The 17,653-nt window shown below is 34.5% G+C and overlaps 1 protein-coding gene across 1 annotated transcript; it reads right to left on the bottom strand.

The window, feature by feature from the left end:
- Nucleotides 1-3,093: 3,093 nt before the first annotated feature.
- On the bottom strand, nucleotides 3,094-5,599 carry LOC126748731 (putative nuclease HARBI1). Its single transcript, XM_050458134.1, has 2 exons — nucleotides 3,804-5,599; nucleotides 3,094-3,743 (listed from the first exon to the last, which is right to left on the bottom strand). Exons 1-2 carry the CDS (start codon nucleotides 4,060-4,062, stop codon nucleotides 3,562-3,564), a joined length of 441 nt encoding a protein of 146 aa, XP_050314091.1. The 5' UTR covers nucleotides 4,063-5,599; the 3' UTR covers nucleotides 3,094-3,561.
- Nucleotides 5,600-17,653: the final 12,054 nt, after the last annotated feature.

Below are 17,653 nucleotides of genomic sequence, written 5' to 3'. Positions count from 1 at the left end.
CAAGGCCAACAAAACAAACTTTGTTTAAAATAACTACCACATAACCATTGATGGGTTTCGAACCACTGGGTCTTAAAGGATCGCGAGAATGCTTGGCCTTGCTTTTTGTCAGGTTTTAAAATTGAAAGGGGGGGTGTATATTGGTCGCCCAATAGAAATTATTTCCCTACGATCATTTTCAGTTAGGCGGGAAAATGAGTTTCTTGTAAAGAACAAATTACATCATGCACAGGGGTTTCGGCGAGATTATTGGCCATTCTAAAAAAAATAGTAGAAGGATCAAACAACTAGGTTAGGTATGCACCTCTACTTCTACAAAAATTACCTACTTTCTACTCAAAAATATACAACCCCTTAATAGGTACCTCTACTACCTCTACAAACTTTAATAGCACAATTATTATTCTAATATACTTATACTTATCTAATATAAACCAAATTCAAAATTCAATGGAGAAGCAACCATACGACGTACGACAGCAGAAAAATCGTTCAAAGCAAGAAAAGGAAGAAACGGAAGAAACCAGCCACAAACCGTTAATGAATAAAAACAAAACCCCGCCAAGAAAAATCTGGAATTATTTTCCTCCCATCATATTATTAGTATTAATTAGTACCAGCACCATCTTTATTGCTCCTATGTAGTTTTAAATAAGTGCAACAAAGACGCCACAGAGCACAAAATCCCGTCCCACCATTGATTTTCCATTGAACGAGGGCTCATCTCATCCGTGATTTAATTATCATACTGAAACTCACCCAATTGTACTAAAAATTAAATACGTTATAAAAATCGTAGTCATTGCTTGAAAATTTTACAGCAAAAAACCTAGACTGCCATGAAGAATGTACATTTTAATATTTTTTACATTTAAGTAAGAAAACAGAATCTGTACTGCGTGCTAAATTTTTTTCCACTTGTGCTAGATTTAGTACAATCGTACTCTAAAATCACCAGCCCTTTCCCCTTTATTGATCGACGAACGAGCGCTTCGACGAAGACGGTCGAAGGCGCCCGAATTGTCCGCCTAACAGTGCACTTTTTGTCGCATAGAATAATTTTGTTTCACGTCGGCCGCTGTAAGTTTTGTATAGGAGATTGCCGCCGTAGAGACCATTAAATACAGGCGGTTGGAAATATCGCCTTCCCATATATATCGTATTTATTTGATTTTATGAGGCCAGTCGCTTTAGGGTAGAAACATAGTGGAGCGGCGAGTCAAGAGTCAAGCGGCGCGTTTTAAAATCTTCCATACAATCAAGTTCATGCGCACATAGTGAGGCGGCGAGCAGTGCTGCATGCATCGACATAAATCTTGACTCATCGCTCGTGAAATCACCAACGATTTCTTTGAAGCGCTGCTCCAGTTGATTTGGGGCTTCCATTGCAGGTGGTACGGCGTGTTTGTTGTTTTTTGTTCTAGTTTTTATAATAGTTTAAACAACATGAACGTGGAGTTGTTTATTCTGTCAATACGGAATCGAGAACCTATATGGAATCAGCAGCTGAATGACCATCACAATCGTTATACATTGGACAAACTATGGAAAGAAGTAGGTGAAGAAAATAATTGTACAGGTACGTTTGTGTATACTAGGTAGGGCAATAAACAATTTTCTACTAATGTAATACTTCTAAATATTTATTATTTATATACAAAAAATAAATAAATTGTTGACCTAAAGGTAACTTTACAAAAGAAAAAATGTTTAAATTTGTTTTATAGGTTTTCCAAAAACGTTTTTCTGATTGTTTACACAACGAACCGTTTTTTTAATGAATGTTTCTTTAGTCTCTTGAGAAATGAATCATATTCTCATTAAAATATCGTGTGAATGTGTCCCGCACCAAAAGAGCATCACTTGATTGGCGTCCTCTTCGACGTCGTCCTATTGGTACTTCAATGTTCTTGGGTTCAACTGTTTGAACCTCTGTTAAATGCCTCTCAAATCCCTCCTTATCTATGATAGTGTTTTGAAGAACACACATACATTTTACTATTATGTCTACAGTTTGATGATCAGTTTCAATACTTTTAAACAAAAGTCTCCATTTAGAGAACATGATTCCAAACGTACACTCTATACTTTTTCGATCCCGAGTGCCTTTTATTGAAGACCATTTTTTCATCATTGAGATTCTCTACGTTGTGAGGTGTCAGAACACGCACAGATAAGGGAAAGGCTTCATCTGCGAGAAATACCAATGGCGTCGTAAAATTAGTTCCAGGCAAACAAGCATCATCCGGAATATCAACTTGATTGTTTTTTATCATGTGGTAAAAGTCACAGGAAGCAAAAGTGGCTCCATCACTTTGCTTGCCAAACCCACCAACATCTATTACAAGAAATCTATATTTTGCATCACAAACTCCTAGCAAAACAATGGAGTAGAACTTTTTGTAATTGTAAAACATCGTGCCTGAATGTGGTGGGCACGAAATTCTTACATGCTTTCCATCGATGCATCCCATGCAATTTGGAAAATTCCACAAGTGACTGAATTCCTTGCTTGTCTGAGCAAAGATTTCTTTTGAAGGATGTTGCATATGTAGGGGTTGCAAAACATTCCATAGAACATTAACGGTTTCTTTCACTATCCTGCTAAAGCCCTGGTTTCCTCAAAAGCGGTACCGATAAATTGCGACCGCAATAATGCGTTGAATGACGTCATAGAAAACTGTACTATGCACATCATTAGCAATGGTTTTTAAGGATGCGTTGGTGGTCGCCGCAACGCAATATGACTGTACCGGCATAATGAATGCGGCAGCCATTGCGGCGAGAAACAGTTCGTTGACGATTTATTACTGTGTTGATGTGGTGACTTGTTGTGATTTCGTTTATTTTTTTATTATAAAACTGATAAAATAGGTATTTATGTTTTATATTACAAAGTTAACGTTATATAATGGTGTTTTTTTTAGCGTAATGTGTTCTGGTATAAAACACCATGAATGGACAAGTGAGCAGGATGAAATATTGATAGATTTTGTTAGAAATCATGAATGTTTATATAATGTTCAATGTAAAGATTACAGAAAAACCCAATTAAAACAGAGTTTATGGACGGAAATAGCCCATATACTACAAATAACGGGTAATACAATAATACAACTTCTCATTACCATAAAAAAAAAATATATATATTTTTAATATATTACATTGTTGTGATTGATTTAGTTTTCTCGGTAATGCTGTTCCTGCCATGCTACAGCACCGGGTCCATTAAAATACGTTTTAAATGTCTCACGAATTTGAACTGGTATATTTGCCCCGCGTATGTTGTTGTGAATTAGTGGAAGTAAATTTTCTGTAGGAAGTGAGTATTTCTCTGTCCTATTAGTCACTGTCGGAAGAATATTTGCTTCTCGCAGAAGATTATATAAAATACAGGCACACATTGTTTATCCGTGGTTTCCGGACGCGTAGCAATTGGCTGAAAAAATATCCGAAAAAATGCACGAGGAATGCCAAAGGTATTTTCAGTTGTCCTGCGAGCTCGGGAAAGTCGGTAATTATAGATTGCTTTAGTTTTATCAGAACTGATTGATATACTGATTACTGAATTACTGATTGATTTCGTGGATATGGTTTAATGAGATGCTCATGAAGAGCAAATGCCTCATCGCCGAGAATAACATGGGGCACCAGCATATTCATGCCAGGCAATTGTTGTGGCGGTGGAATATTAAATTCTTTTTTCAGAATTTTTTTTCCAACTCTACTTTTTAAATATATGCCTAAAATAAAATTTATTTTATTAGAAAAATTATAAATTATATTCCTTGTTTGCATTTTACCTGCATCTCCTTCTCTGCCGTACGATCCTATGTCTACTGCAACAAATTTATTATCTGCATCTACAAGTGCCAACATCACTACAGAATGAAAGTCCTTGTAGTTGAAGAAAGTAGATCCACTATTTTTTGGAGCCTTTATCCGAATGTGCTTACCATCAATTGCTCCAACACAGTTCGGAAAATCCCAAAGAGATCTAAATTTCGTAGAGATGGTTTTGAACATTTCCTCTGTTGGTTGTGGCATTACCAAAGTAAGCATTCTTGCAACAATGGATTCAGCAACCTGCCTTATTATTACACTAATCCACGAATGGCATATTCTAAACTGAAACGCCAATGATCGAAATGATTCTCCTGTAGCCAAAAACCTAAAAAAATAACATGTAGTAATTTAGAACACTTGCCTCTTTATTTTTATTTTTATATTTATAGATAATGACTGCAGCAAGAGATGGGGATATGTAAGAGATTATTACATAAAGAGACGAGGCAAACCTAGCACGGGTTCGCCTGGGGAAGCAGCAAAGAAAAGATCTGAGCAGCTGTCATTTTTAGATAGTATCTCTTCAGGCAAGAGAAGGTAAATTTATGTTACCTTATTTTGCTGATAATACAAACTTTATTATATTTTCAGCACTCTCAGCAACATAGAAAATTCTGAATCTCAGGAGAGTGTAAAAAATAGCACGGCTCATTGCAGTAAAGAGAGCAACAACATAGAGCAACAACAGTCTGAATTACTTACTGTAGACGACACTAGTAGCAATATTTTAGATATTCCAGAAAATTGAGCTGAAACTGAGAAAACTCCAAAAGTTACTAAACGTAAATGTTCAACTACATACACACCTGCTGATGAACGTTTGAAGATATTAAGACAAATAGCTGAAAGGCAAGATCAAAACAAAATGGAAAAGCAGGATGAAAATGATTTATTCTTTGCATCCATAGCAAAAATAACTAGCAAGCTGCCAAAAATCGTTCAGGCTAGGCTTCGAATGCAAATTGGAAATTTAGTTGGAAATGCAGAGATAGAACATCTATCACCATTGCCAAGTGCTGACTATGGGCGTGGACCATTATCAGCAGGTAGCTCAACATCATACAGTACATTTGTTTCCGATGATTCTGTAACACCAATAGGAGCATCCGCTACTTTAGTATTGGCGGAGCCCAGCCAAGAGTATTTTATAAATTTGTAAATTTATCAAAACATGTGTATTTACCAAAACATACATGCTACTTTACTTTACTGTATTTGTGTTTGATGTAGTTAGTATTAATGAAATACATACCTTAGAAGCAGGCATAATTTTTGCTCAGGACTCAATGGATTTTGAACACGATTTGTTGGTTTTGAAAAAAGATCATCTTTTATATATCCCAAGACATAATCAAATAAGACTGGTGTCAAACGAAAATATTCCCTGAACTTATTTTCGTTAGTATATAGATGGCGACAAATCAAAATTTTGTAAGCACCCTCTGTAGTTATTTTCTTAAAAAGGTCAGATTCACTCCTTTTATGTATCTCTTCATCTAATTCCTCTCCATTTAACACTACCAAAAGAGCAACATCGAGATCGTCCATGTCGATTGTTTTTAACGCAAAACGGTACTGGCGACGCTTTCTGAGTTTACACATTTATTTGCCGCAATTAATAACCCTGATTTTTCCACCGCAATCTGTCGTCATTCAACGCATTATTGCGGCCGCAACTTATCGGTACCGCTTTTGAGGAAACCAGGACTTAACTGTAGAAGCTCCAACACGAAATGAGAATGATAAACTTTTGAATGAAGAACCAGTTGCCAAGTATCTGCAACAAAATATCATATTATGTAATTTTCAGTAATATTTAATATGATGTTTAAATTTAGTTCTTAGGTTCTCTTCTTTCAGTTAAAGAAGCTCAAAGCAAGTGGAAATCGCTACGGGACTATTACAGGAAGGAAGTAAGAAAAATGCAAGAGGAAAGATCGGGATCCAGCTCTGATTCTGTGTATAAATCTAATTGGCCATATTTTTTGTTGTTAGACTTTATGAGGTCTCAATTCAAGACTAGGCCTATATCTGGAAATATAAAGAGAAACTGTGAAAGTGGGCAGGAGCAGACTAAAAAAACATTTCTTGAAGAGCCAACTGGTAACGACGAGAATGTTGTGGAAGAAAACGTGACAGAAGATCTAAATAAAAGTAATGAGGGGAGCGTCGGTGGCAATGCCAGTGTCACAGGTTCATCAACTACCACAGACAAAATTACAAAGGAAGGTCTTGTCCACCCAAACAATTTCAATAAGAGGAGGGCACAAAGTCAGGACTTAAAGAAATTGATACAGATCGAAGAAAAGAAGATGGCGATGTTAGAAGAAAAGCGGACAAGACGAGCAGAAGAAAAGCCAGATGATGAAAAACATGCTGTTTTTTCAAAGTCTTTTGCCTCACATACAAAAAATCAATGGAGCCGATAAACTTTTTTTTCGAAATGATGTTCAAAATGTAGTGCTGAAATATGCGTACAAAAAGGACGTTTCTAGACCGTCTACGAGTAGTTGTGGTTCCACTCGTCAATTATTTGTGTCTACAGGCATTTCTCTTCCAGAAGTCCAACACCTCAGGACAATAACATCCTAGATCTGGATCAGTGGTCTCGTGGTTATGACTACTCATATGATAGAACTTAAGTTTTTATAAAACAATCTCTAGTTTTATCTTTTGTACTGCGTAACCCATATTTATTTCAATATTAGCCATTAAAATGTGTTACAATTTTTTATTATCTAGTCAGTTTCTTACCTCAATGTTATAACCAGCTTCTCCTCAGGTTCAATAGGCTGCTTGACGAAATTGGTGAATTTTGTTACGATTTCAGGTTGTATGAGATCGAAAATATACACAAAGGTACTGTGCTCCATCCTGGTGTATTGAAAAAACCTATTAGGGTACTCCTTTAGTTGTGGAAATAGGTCATGGTATTCGCCTAATGTATGACGTTCTTGGTTCAATGGATGAACAGCATAACTTCTAACACCTTTAAGACATAACACTTTAAGAGCACTATTTTCCAACAAGTAATCATCTTCACTGCCAGACAGCATTTTGCTGAATGAATTCATGACATGAAGCTCTCTTCGCAGCAGTTCTCGTCGCTCTACTATGTACATGTGAAAGCGACGCTTGCATCTTGAATCAAAAACGCGCCGCTCCACTAAGTTTTTACCTTTAGACTAGCTCAGGTTTCACTTAAAGTGGCGATAGATGCATGCGTATTAACATTAGACTAGGAGGTTTATCAAATATTTTAATATTACATTAAGAAGAATGATTATATTATATAAATTATAATGGTCATTTTTTTTCAAATTTACAAGTGAATTTTATAAGGTAGGCGGCGCTTACCTTGCCTACCCTGACGAGCCGCCGCTGGTTATTAAACAGAGGCATCAACTGGTGGACGTTTTTGAATATATTGTCAATAGCCAGAATTTCGCTAAAGACCATGAGGCAATTCGGCTTTAAAAAGATTTTAAATGATTTTTACGTTTTTATTTTTATTAAATGTTTTTAATCTCATTTTTGAACAGACGGAGTTAGTTATTTAATATATTACAAAGCAGATTATCTGACATCTCGTACTGTAAAAATCGAAGTGAAAATCTTCTGGGAACTTTAAAGAATTATCGGGAAAATGATATTTTCTTTGAGAGAATTTTTAATGACATATCCGTAACTATAGGGCCGCCACCAGAAAAGAAACGAAAAAAAGATTACGACGAGCTGACTGATTCAAAATTATATTTTAAACGCGTTTATAACGAAATATTAGATTTAGTTGTCAGTCAAATTGATGTTCGATTTAAAGATCTCAAAAATCTAGTTTTTTTAGAATTATTGGATAAGATTAAATTCCCTTCTTATAAATCTATATTTCCCCAAAATTTGCTTAATTCGTTATTTGCATCTTACCCAGAGTTTTTCAATAAACAAAAATTACAAAGCGAGTTGACGGTTTGGTACTCAGATGCTGATATATTAGGAGTTTCTTGAAAATATACAGATATTCTTCAGTTTTTTTTGCACAGACGTTTCGGAAATCTATAAATTATTATGTTTGGTACTGTCGCTCCCTACTACATCCGCTTCGGTAGAAAGAATCCATGACTCAAACGAGAGAAAAGGGGTTAATAAAATATTTACAAGAACATCCTGAAATTTCAACATTTTATAAAAAGGTCATTGATCACTTCGCGTTAACAAGAAATAGACGAATCAAACTGATTATATATAACATATAATATGAACTAATAATATATATATATATATAACATATAACTATATAACAGGTACCCTAAAAACGAAAAGTTTTGAATATTTAAATATTTTATAGGGTGTTCCACCGCGAATAACCGCGATCTATATATAGAAAATTACACATAGAAAAATTTCCCTATGTGTAGTTTTCCCATATACAGATCGCGGTGGGTTTGTATATAATATGTATATAATTATTATGAAATAAAATGTTATGTTATTCAGAATTTATATGTTTTGTTTTTGATATTTTCAAGAAGTTTTGTTTAAGTTTATTTTTTTTTTCATTTTACATATAATCTGCTAATAGTCCTTTAGTTTCAGAATTTACGTTTTGTTTTTTGATGTTTTGTTTTTTATGTTTTTTAAGATTATTCGACTGTGTAAGCGGCACCTAAAAAATTTTTTAGAAAAGACTCCGGCGAGACGCCTGCGGCGGGATTTTTTACACCATTCATACTCACTTGCTCATTCCTCATTTCATCTGCCCACCCATTAATAATTCCCACGAGCCGCCACTGTCCCCACTATACGGCTTTTTCCTAGGAAATTTTTTGTAAAACTCCTCGTAGTGTTTTGAGAATAATAATTCATTATTTGGTTCCATTTTGGCACCTACACTGAGACTTGGACACACTAAGTGAACAAACCAAAACAAATTAAACACGGAAGCCGCTTTATTCACTATAAGCCGGCGCTTCATGAAGATCCTAGTATCTTCGCAAAAAGGCGGATTTCACAATAGGACTACGACATATATAAGAACGTAGACATTTGTTTCCTTGATATAGTAAAAAACCCCGATGTTTCAATGATGTTGACGAAATTCTTCAAATACCAACAAGATTGCCCGAGTGGAAAATTTGGAAAAACCCCACAATTTTACACTGTATACATAAATCTCGTCCATTATTATCTGACACTAAGCCGGAGTATTAGGACTGGAGACTTCTTACTTTTCAAATACATACTACCGAAAATAGCGAATTTATTTTTCGTATTTAACCAACCGAATTATGCACGTTGGCTAGTCAGATATATCGATAATTTGACCATTATTGAGCAAACGCACCCATCGTTGTATGTTGCCATGAAAAATGGCTTCTTCGGTATAAAACGGACCAATAAATCTTTTTTAAGACAACCAGTTGATATCACCTTAGAATAGACGATCAATGCCGATGGGGCAAAACGATTAACAGGAATAATTCATTTCACAAATTCCATTTCTGCCCGGCAACGTTGGGCGAAGAGTCATGCTATTCGTGCTGCTATCATCTCTCATGTTTACGAGACTGCTGGTATGAAGAAACGTCCAGACATCATAACACAACTGGAGCCTCATATAATCAAAAGAGATTCTCAGCAACTGCAAAATTTTATAAAAACGTTTGATAAATTTATGAATCCCTTCGATGGTAACATTGATAGAAACTTTCTGTTCAACATCACAACAGGAAAGGCAGCATCATTGACGGTTGGGAATTATTTATTAAAAGTGGAGCAATCAGGCCATCAGTTAAGGAAAGAATTTATTTCTCAATGCTTTATAGACCCAGAACGATTTGAGAAAGCTATCACGAGGGTCGATATTCAGAACTTCTCAGCAAATGCAGTGAATAGCAAAATAAAGTTTGCAAACAAGATTTACGAAATACGTATGCAACGAGATTTATTTGCATGAATTTTGGCATTATCAATGAATTTTAATATCGACGTTGAAAAGGTATTGTCGTACCCAATAACACCTATTCCGTTATCATTATGTCATTCAGACGGAGTAATTTGTAAAACTGAAAAATCGGCTATTACTCAAGTTTTACAAATAAAGACGATAATATACCGCAAATATTTGACATTGTAATCATCGATGGGTTTTTCCTTCTTCACTGTATGAAAGAAATCCCAAATACATTCGGAAGTTTATCAAAAAAAATTATATCATTTATGCAGAAGACACTAGCCAAACGATACGAAATAATTTTTGATCAATATTTCACTCCATCTATAAAAGATTATGAACGCCTACAGAGAAGAAATATCAGTAATTTAGGCTACAACATTAAAAGACCCGAACAGACACGACCTAAAGATTTTAATAAGGAACTCAGAAATAGCAAATTTAAAGATTCACTGGTGAGATTTCTCATTGATCATTGGGGAAGAGCGGAAATGTTTATTAGTCAATCGATTGTGAAATTAAATTACGATGTATGTTATACATATGAGAGTCACGGTGTCTCCGTATTGAAAATCATCGATGAAGACTTATCATGTGAACTGCAGGAGAAAGCAGATACAAAAATTATATACCACGTATGCAAAGCAGTCTGTGAGAATGTAGTAATTAAATCTTCTGATACTGACATTCTTATCATCATGCTGGGAAACATGGACCATCTATCTTCTGATCAGTTGCGGATTTTGATGGAAATGGGAAATAATAAGCGGCGCATCAACATCAATGACCTCACTGAGCAACTCGGCCCATCATTATGCCAAAGTTTACCAGGGAAGCTGAAGTTTACCAGACTGGGAAATATGAATACGATTCAAACAAGAAATCAGCTTTTTAAAGTTTTGGAAAAATTCGTTTGCGAAATGTATAATTTGAAGTATATCTCTGATCTGAACGTCGGTCGCTTCTCGAAATTCTGGGAAACTTATAAGGCATCGGATGTCAACGAGCCATTCCAGAAACGGCTGAAAAGTTTCGATGTATCATGCATACCACCATGTACAACGGAGCTCCATCAACATCTGCTTCGTACACAATCTATTGCAAATATATGGCGAAATGCATATTTAAAATATCCAACATGCTATCCCCCAGAGTCCAATGGTTGGGTGAAAAATGGCGAATTTCTCAGCTTCAAATGGTTTGATGGCGACCAATTCCCTCCATCAGTTCTTGGAGCCATAGTTGAACCCCCTGCAACGAATGCCGACAATGAGTCAGGTATATTATTTCACGATTTCATTCATTGCCAGAAATATTGCCATTTTTCAGGTATTTTACATTTTATTTTTTTTTCCAGATACTGAAGCTAAGGAAACGGAATCTGATTACTGTAATTCAGATAACGAATCGACATCCTCGGAAGAAAACTGAATTATTCAATTAAAAGTAGAAAATGGACTACTGTAAATAATGTAAAAATTATATATTTAACATCTTGCTTTTTCAATAAACAGAAATACAGTACTTTCAATCTTTTCATAAAAAAAGCTATTACTAAAAATCCTATTCCATTTTTTTCATTTCAGCAAGATTATGCGGGGAGACAGCATGTGAACGATATACGCTCTCTCTCGCGCGCTTGCATCCACGTAACTCTGTCTCGCGCGCACTTACAGGAATGACATTTTTGACGTTTTTATATGATGCAATCGTCAAAACGGGCTGGCTCTAGATATTTAACATATTTATAACATTGCTAATGTCCTGTAAAAAAGACTGCAGGTAGAAAGTATGTTGACTTGTACTTGAATCCACGCACTTTCAACATAAGCTGGCAGTACTTTACAATCGTGAAAATGGGCTGGTAATTTTGATTTCATTTTCTAAATACTCTAAATAACATACTATGAAAATTTCAACTGGTAGGAAGTATGTTAAGTAGTCTTCTTTTATTAACAACTTTAGAAAATAAAAAAAATTAATACCCAGCGTTGTTGAGCAGCCAGCCCGGCGGATTTTGATTTATAAATTAGTAAACTAATCTCACAAAAAATTTCAACCGGTAGGAAGTACAATGGGTTTTTTGGTCATGAGCTCTTAGTCTATTCGTGCTACACCAACAATGTCGACTCGCAAACGGTCTTCAACTCTAATGATTTCGAGGACCAGTCTGCAACGAATGTTACATCTCGATTTGAAACTACACCCTTATAAGATCCAGCTAGTCCAAGAATTAAAAGCCTCGGACCTGGAAGCAAGAATAACTTTTGCAAATGTAATGTTGGATACTTTTCAAGACTTTGAAAATATGCTCTGCTCCGATGAAGCTCACTTTCATCTAAATAGATTTGTGAATAGATAAAACTGTCGTTATTGGAGTTCCGAGAATCCGCGCGTGAAACATCAAAAACCACTTCATTCTCCGAAAGTTAATGTTTGGGCTGCAATTGCTAAGTGGGGAATTATAGGACCTTTCTTCATTGAAGATAATCGAGGCCGAGCCATTACTGTGAATTCGGAAAGCTACATAGCAATGTAAAGAAATTTTTTAGCCCCAGCCACTTTGCAAACTCGCACCACTATAACCTCAACCCAATACTGTACTTTTGATAATCATGGCTAACTATTTAGCATTGGCTGACCACACTGACAAACTTACAAAATCTTGCAAAATAGGATGTGGAAACGTTCTGAAAGTTAAAACTAAATTCAGCCAAATCAAATATCTTGATGAGGTATAAAAGCACTGACGAAAAGAACAGCGCCCAAATCAGTTAGCGTGTGGATACTAACAAGGAGAAAGTTTGCGATAATGCATGACCCAATTTAGGAGTAAAACCATATTACTTAGATGAAAAAAATGTGTTGCCGGACATTCTCGAATCCATTGAATGGGTCGAGAGAAAAATGTGTAAAATAGGCAGAAAATGCATGGCTGTGGGTGAAAATTTGTGCTGGGGATCAGACCTTGGAGTATGTAAAACAGATACAACTAATACTTGGGTTAAAGAGAGTACCATCACTCAAAAAGGGATATTCCACACCAAGCATTTCAGAGATGTCTGCATTATGGACTGGGCTTGTTCTGTCAAAGAGTATAAAAGGAGAGTGCATCACGCACCTGATGGAACCATATACATTGTTATTAATGACATGACAGTCCAAGTTGAAGAGGAATTCCCTAATCAATATATCAATTATAAAAGAGAATTAGTTATATTTATAAAAGAAGAAATAATAGTTAAAGAGGAGCAAAAACCAATAAAATGTTTCACGGAAGAAAATAGTTTATATTGCATTGACTCTGAAAAAGATAGAGCAGAATATATTAAGATAGAAAAGAAGAGCAAATGTAATCATTGGGGTTCCAACAATTACTGCCTTAGAATCCCCACGCTAATACGCACCTGCCATACTTTCAGCTTGAGTATTGCAGTGGTAAGATAAATGTTTCCCGCAAGACTGATTTCTCGCAGAGGCGATATTTCATGGCCTCCTCGAAGTCCGCACCTTACTCCAGCTGATTTTTTCTTAAGGGAACACCTTAAGAGTAAAGTGTATTGTAATAATCCTACAACTAAACTAAACTACAACTTAAGGACAATTTCCGACAGGAAATTGGATTAATCTCACAAGTTACTAAGGTATTTCAAAATTTTCCCACACGATTGGAGGAGTGCCGTCATCGTGGATCATCATTTGGACGATTTAATTTTTAAAACATAAATTCCCATATACTCTCTATATATTTCAGTCAATAAACAATACCAAAACATTGTCGTTATTTTTTACCTAATTTCTTAAAAATGAATTTTCTTATGGGCCACCCTGTATAATGAAAGAAAGCTAGAGTTACTACAGATAATGTCAAAAGTAGATGCAGTTTGTTTAACGACAGACGGATGGACTTCCATTAATAATCAAAGCTTTATTGCCCTAACGGCCCATTTGATTAAAACTTATGAAGGAAAACATAAGCTTGATTCCTGTCTTTTAGGATGTATACTGTTCAACGAGAAACATACGGCAATAAACTTGTCAGACTTTTTGAAGTCTCAAGTACATGAATGGGGCCTTACAAATAAAGTTTCCTGCATTATATCAGATAATGCTGCAAATATCACTACTGCAATAATGATTACTAACTGGCGTTTCTTCCCTTGTTTTGCACATACTCTTAATTTAGTGTTACAGAATGCCATAATAGAACTCCAAGAGGAAATCCATAAAGTTAAAAAAATTATGCAATATTTTAAACAAAGTTCCAGTGCACTGTTGAAATTAGAAAGTATGGAATCACAAATGGGAAAGTCGATCTTTAATATCAGCATTTTTAAAAATGTAATTTTGAAAGAAAGACCCAGGTGTTGTTTACGCTCGGACCGGAAAATAATTTTGTTTTTTCAATTTTTTAAGAAAATACACTGAAATTAATATGTCCATGGGGAAAAAAATGTTGGAAATGCTGCAGAAGTTAGAAACTCATCCTGATACGGAGGTAAGTAAACAATTTAACATAATTTTTAATTCTTAACCTTAAATTCTGCTGTGTATCTGGTTCCTTTTTAAAAAACGGAATTTTAATGCATGTGGCATTTGGATCCGTTATAAAGTCGTTTGGATCTTTTTTAAATAATGCATCTTTTAAGATTATACATTTTTTGAATTCACTTTCTATTATATATATTTTAAATATTTATTTGTTTTAGGACGTAACTGACCTATACACTGAACCAATGGAAGAGGAGACCTCACAGATAATTTCTTGTAATATTGAAGCACAGGTTAAGATAGAGAGAATAATTAAGTTTTTTGAAATAACATAACTCTGTTTTTAGGCTTTTCCCAATACTTCCATGGAAAAATGTAACGAAACAAATCAGGAAAATTGCTGCTCTAATAATTTAGTAATGCCAGATACCATCAACCATCAGGTTAATATTGTAGTATAGTGACAATATACCATATTAATAAGGAAAAACATGTTTATTAGGTGTTCATAATAAATAATTTGTTGTATCTTTGTCTTCTAGGATCCTTGCTTCAGTGTAGAACCCTTTTTATTAGCAAAGGATGACCAAGAAACTTATAATGCAGAACTACCTACAACTGATATTCAGATAAACGTAAGTACGCAGGTATTTACAATATAATAAATATATAATTATGTACATAATAAGGTATGCAAATAGAGCGTCGTTACAAAAAGTATGATTTTTACTTTTAATAAAACAATATAAATATGACCTACTTATTGGTAAACAAGTAAATATTTATATATTTTTTTCATTTCTTCAGTATCCATCTACGTCGCGCCTTCACTCTAATAGAAGATGAAGAATTTGAAAATTTTTAAGCTGATATAGAAGATGATAGAGATCCGGACTTTATTTATTCATCATCGGATTCTTCAGAATTTTTAGGTGAGAGGCAAGATCTTCAAAATACAGTTCCGGTAAATAAAGGAAGGCCAAGAAAGGGTCGAGGACAAAAGCACCCTGGACAAATCGATAAGACCCGAAAGTTTTTGAAAAACTCTAACTCACCTCATATTTCGAAAAGAGGCAATCGCATAGCAAAAAAAGAGTTTGTAGATTATCGATGCAACTGTTTAGATAAATGCTATGAAAAAGTAAGACAGGATGGACGTAAATCTCTTTTTGAGAATTTTTGGAAGATTGGAACATATAGTTTACAAAATGGAATAATCTGTGCTTCAGTTAAGGAAGGGCAAATAAAGAGAAGACGCACAGAAGGATGCCCAAAACGAAATTATACTAGAAGGTACTATTTAGAAAACGTTTCTCTCTGTAGCGACATGTTTGTACGAACCTTTAACATTTCAACAAAACGGGTTAATACTGCACTAAAAAAATTTAAAACTCTTGATGTACAAGACAATCGTGGTAAACACCAAAAGCATTTTAAAATTTCCGATATTCAAAGAGAAGAAGTAGTGTATCACATAAAAAAAATCAGAAGTATAAGTCTCATCTTCCTACCGATATGACCATTGAAACTATGTATAACCTTTATAAAACAGAGGTAAATAATTCGGTAAGCCTATCAACTTACAAAAAATATTTTATACAGATTTCAATATTACAAGAAAAAAACTAAAAAAAGATACCTGTAACAAGTGTGATCAACTAGGTGCTCAAATATATTCTGGCAATGTAAATAATAATTAAAAAACTGAACTTAAATCGCATTTAAAAGCTGCTGAAACTGCTAGAAAATTAATGAACAATGATTTTGAGCGCGCTAAAGTAAATGATCACATACAGACATTTTCATTTGACTTAGAAAAAACATTACCGCTTCCACGAATTCCTACAAACATTATGTTTTATAAACGACAGTTATGGCTATACAATTTGGGAATACGAGCGGCAAAAGAAAGCTTTGAAGCTTGAAAGCTATTGCTTTCTCTGGACAGAAGGCACTGCTGGCCGTGGGGCGCAGGAAGTAGGATCTTGCATTAAAAAATACTGTGAACTCTTTTTGGAACGCGATGAAACTGATTTAATTCTATGGTCAGACTCCTGCGGTGGGCAGAACCGAAATATAAAACTTTGTTTATTACTTAAACACATTTTTAATAACTCATCAACCTTGGAAAGCATAAGCATGAAATTTCTTATATCAGGCCACAGTTGCCGAACGATTCTGATGTCGGTGATATCGAAAAGGCGTTGAAATATCAACAAAGGCTGTATACACCACAAGACTACATTAACATTATTAGTAATTCCAGAAAGAAGAGCCCATTTACAATACATCAAATGAATAAGAACGATTTTATCTCATCTGAAATATTAGAAAAAATATAGTTAGTAGAAAAAAAGACACTATTGGTGAAAAAATAAACTGGCTAGAGATCAGAGAAATTAAAATAAAGAAAAACTCCCCATACAGCTTATTTTTTAAATCCAGTCATGACCAAGATTTATATGTTGAGGTTGATATAAAACCAAAACAAAAGGGCAGACAGACAGACGTTTTTAACACAATTAATTTGCCAGTACTTTATCCCAATGGAAACCGATATCAACCCCCAAACTTAATGACATCAGATCGGTTATGCATTTAATTCCTGAGGCAGATCAAGGATTTTATTTACACCTTATAGCTGGTGAAGAAATTGTAGATGATATTGATGGGTACAACGGAGATTTGGATCTCGACTACCAAGAAGACCGAAATCACTACAAGTTAATATGTTTACTGTTTGCACTAATCTGAAAAGATATTTTTTGTATGTTTTTTTTTTATTCGTCCAAAGAAAATGCCAAATAAATGTTTAAAGTTTAATTAATTTTGTTCTTATAAAATTTAAAATATCTTTGTAATTAAATATGTTTGCAAATAACAAGCAGTTTTTCTCTTTGTTTCGTAAGTTTGCGCCAGAGAACTACAAAACGAAATCAATTTTTTGCTTTTTTTTTAATTTTTTAAAAGGAACCACCCTATTTTCCACTTACAATAAAAATCAAAGTTGCAAAAAATTTAATATCATTCTATTTAGAGTAAATAAAAAAGATCCAAGTGTGTAAATCATGTATTTATTACAAGATTTAAAAATGCATTCTGGTGAAATAGAGATTTTTACGAAGGAACCAGGCGTCTGGTTCCTTCTTCTTTGCTGCAATAATATAATAGTATATGTGAACCAACCCTAAAAGTGCTAAAAAATAAATATTTACTTAAAAATTTGCATGTATTTTAGTTATAATTGCCTCTCTGGAAGCTCCCATAAGCTGTACTTTTATGAAAACATCAGCAAAATTATTTACAAAAAATGTGTGTCTGACAAACTATTTTACCTAAATTTCTGCAATTTATAATTTGGCGCTT

Source organism: Anthonomus grandis, chromosome 22 (assembly GCF_022605725.1).
Source record: "Anthonomus grandis grandis chromosome 22, icAntGran1.3, whole genome shotgun sequence".
In the NCBI taxonomy this organism is placed as follows: Eukaryota; Metazoa; Arthropoda; class Insecta; order Coleoptera; family Curculionidae; genus Anthonomus; species Anthonomus grandis.
Note: the sequence above shows the minus strand (reverse complement) of the source record. Positions and strands in the feature narration are given on the sequence as shown.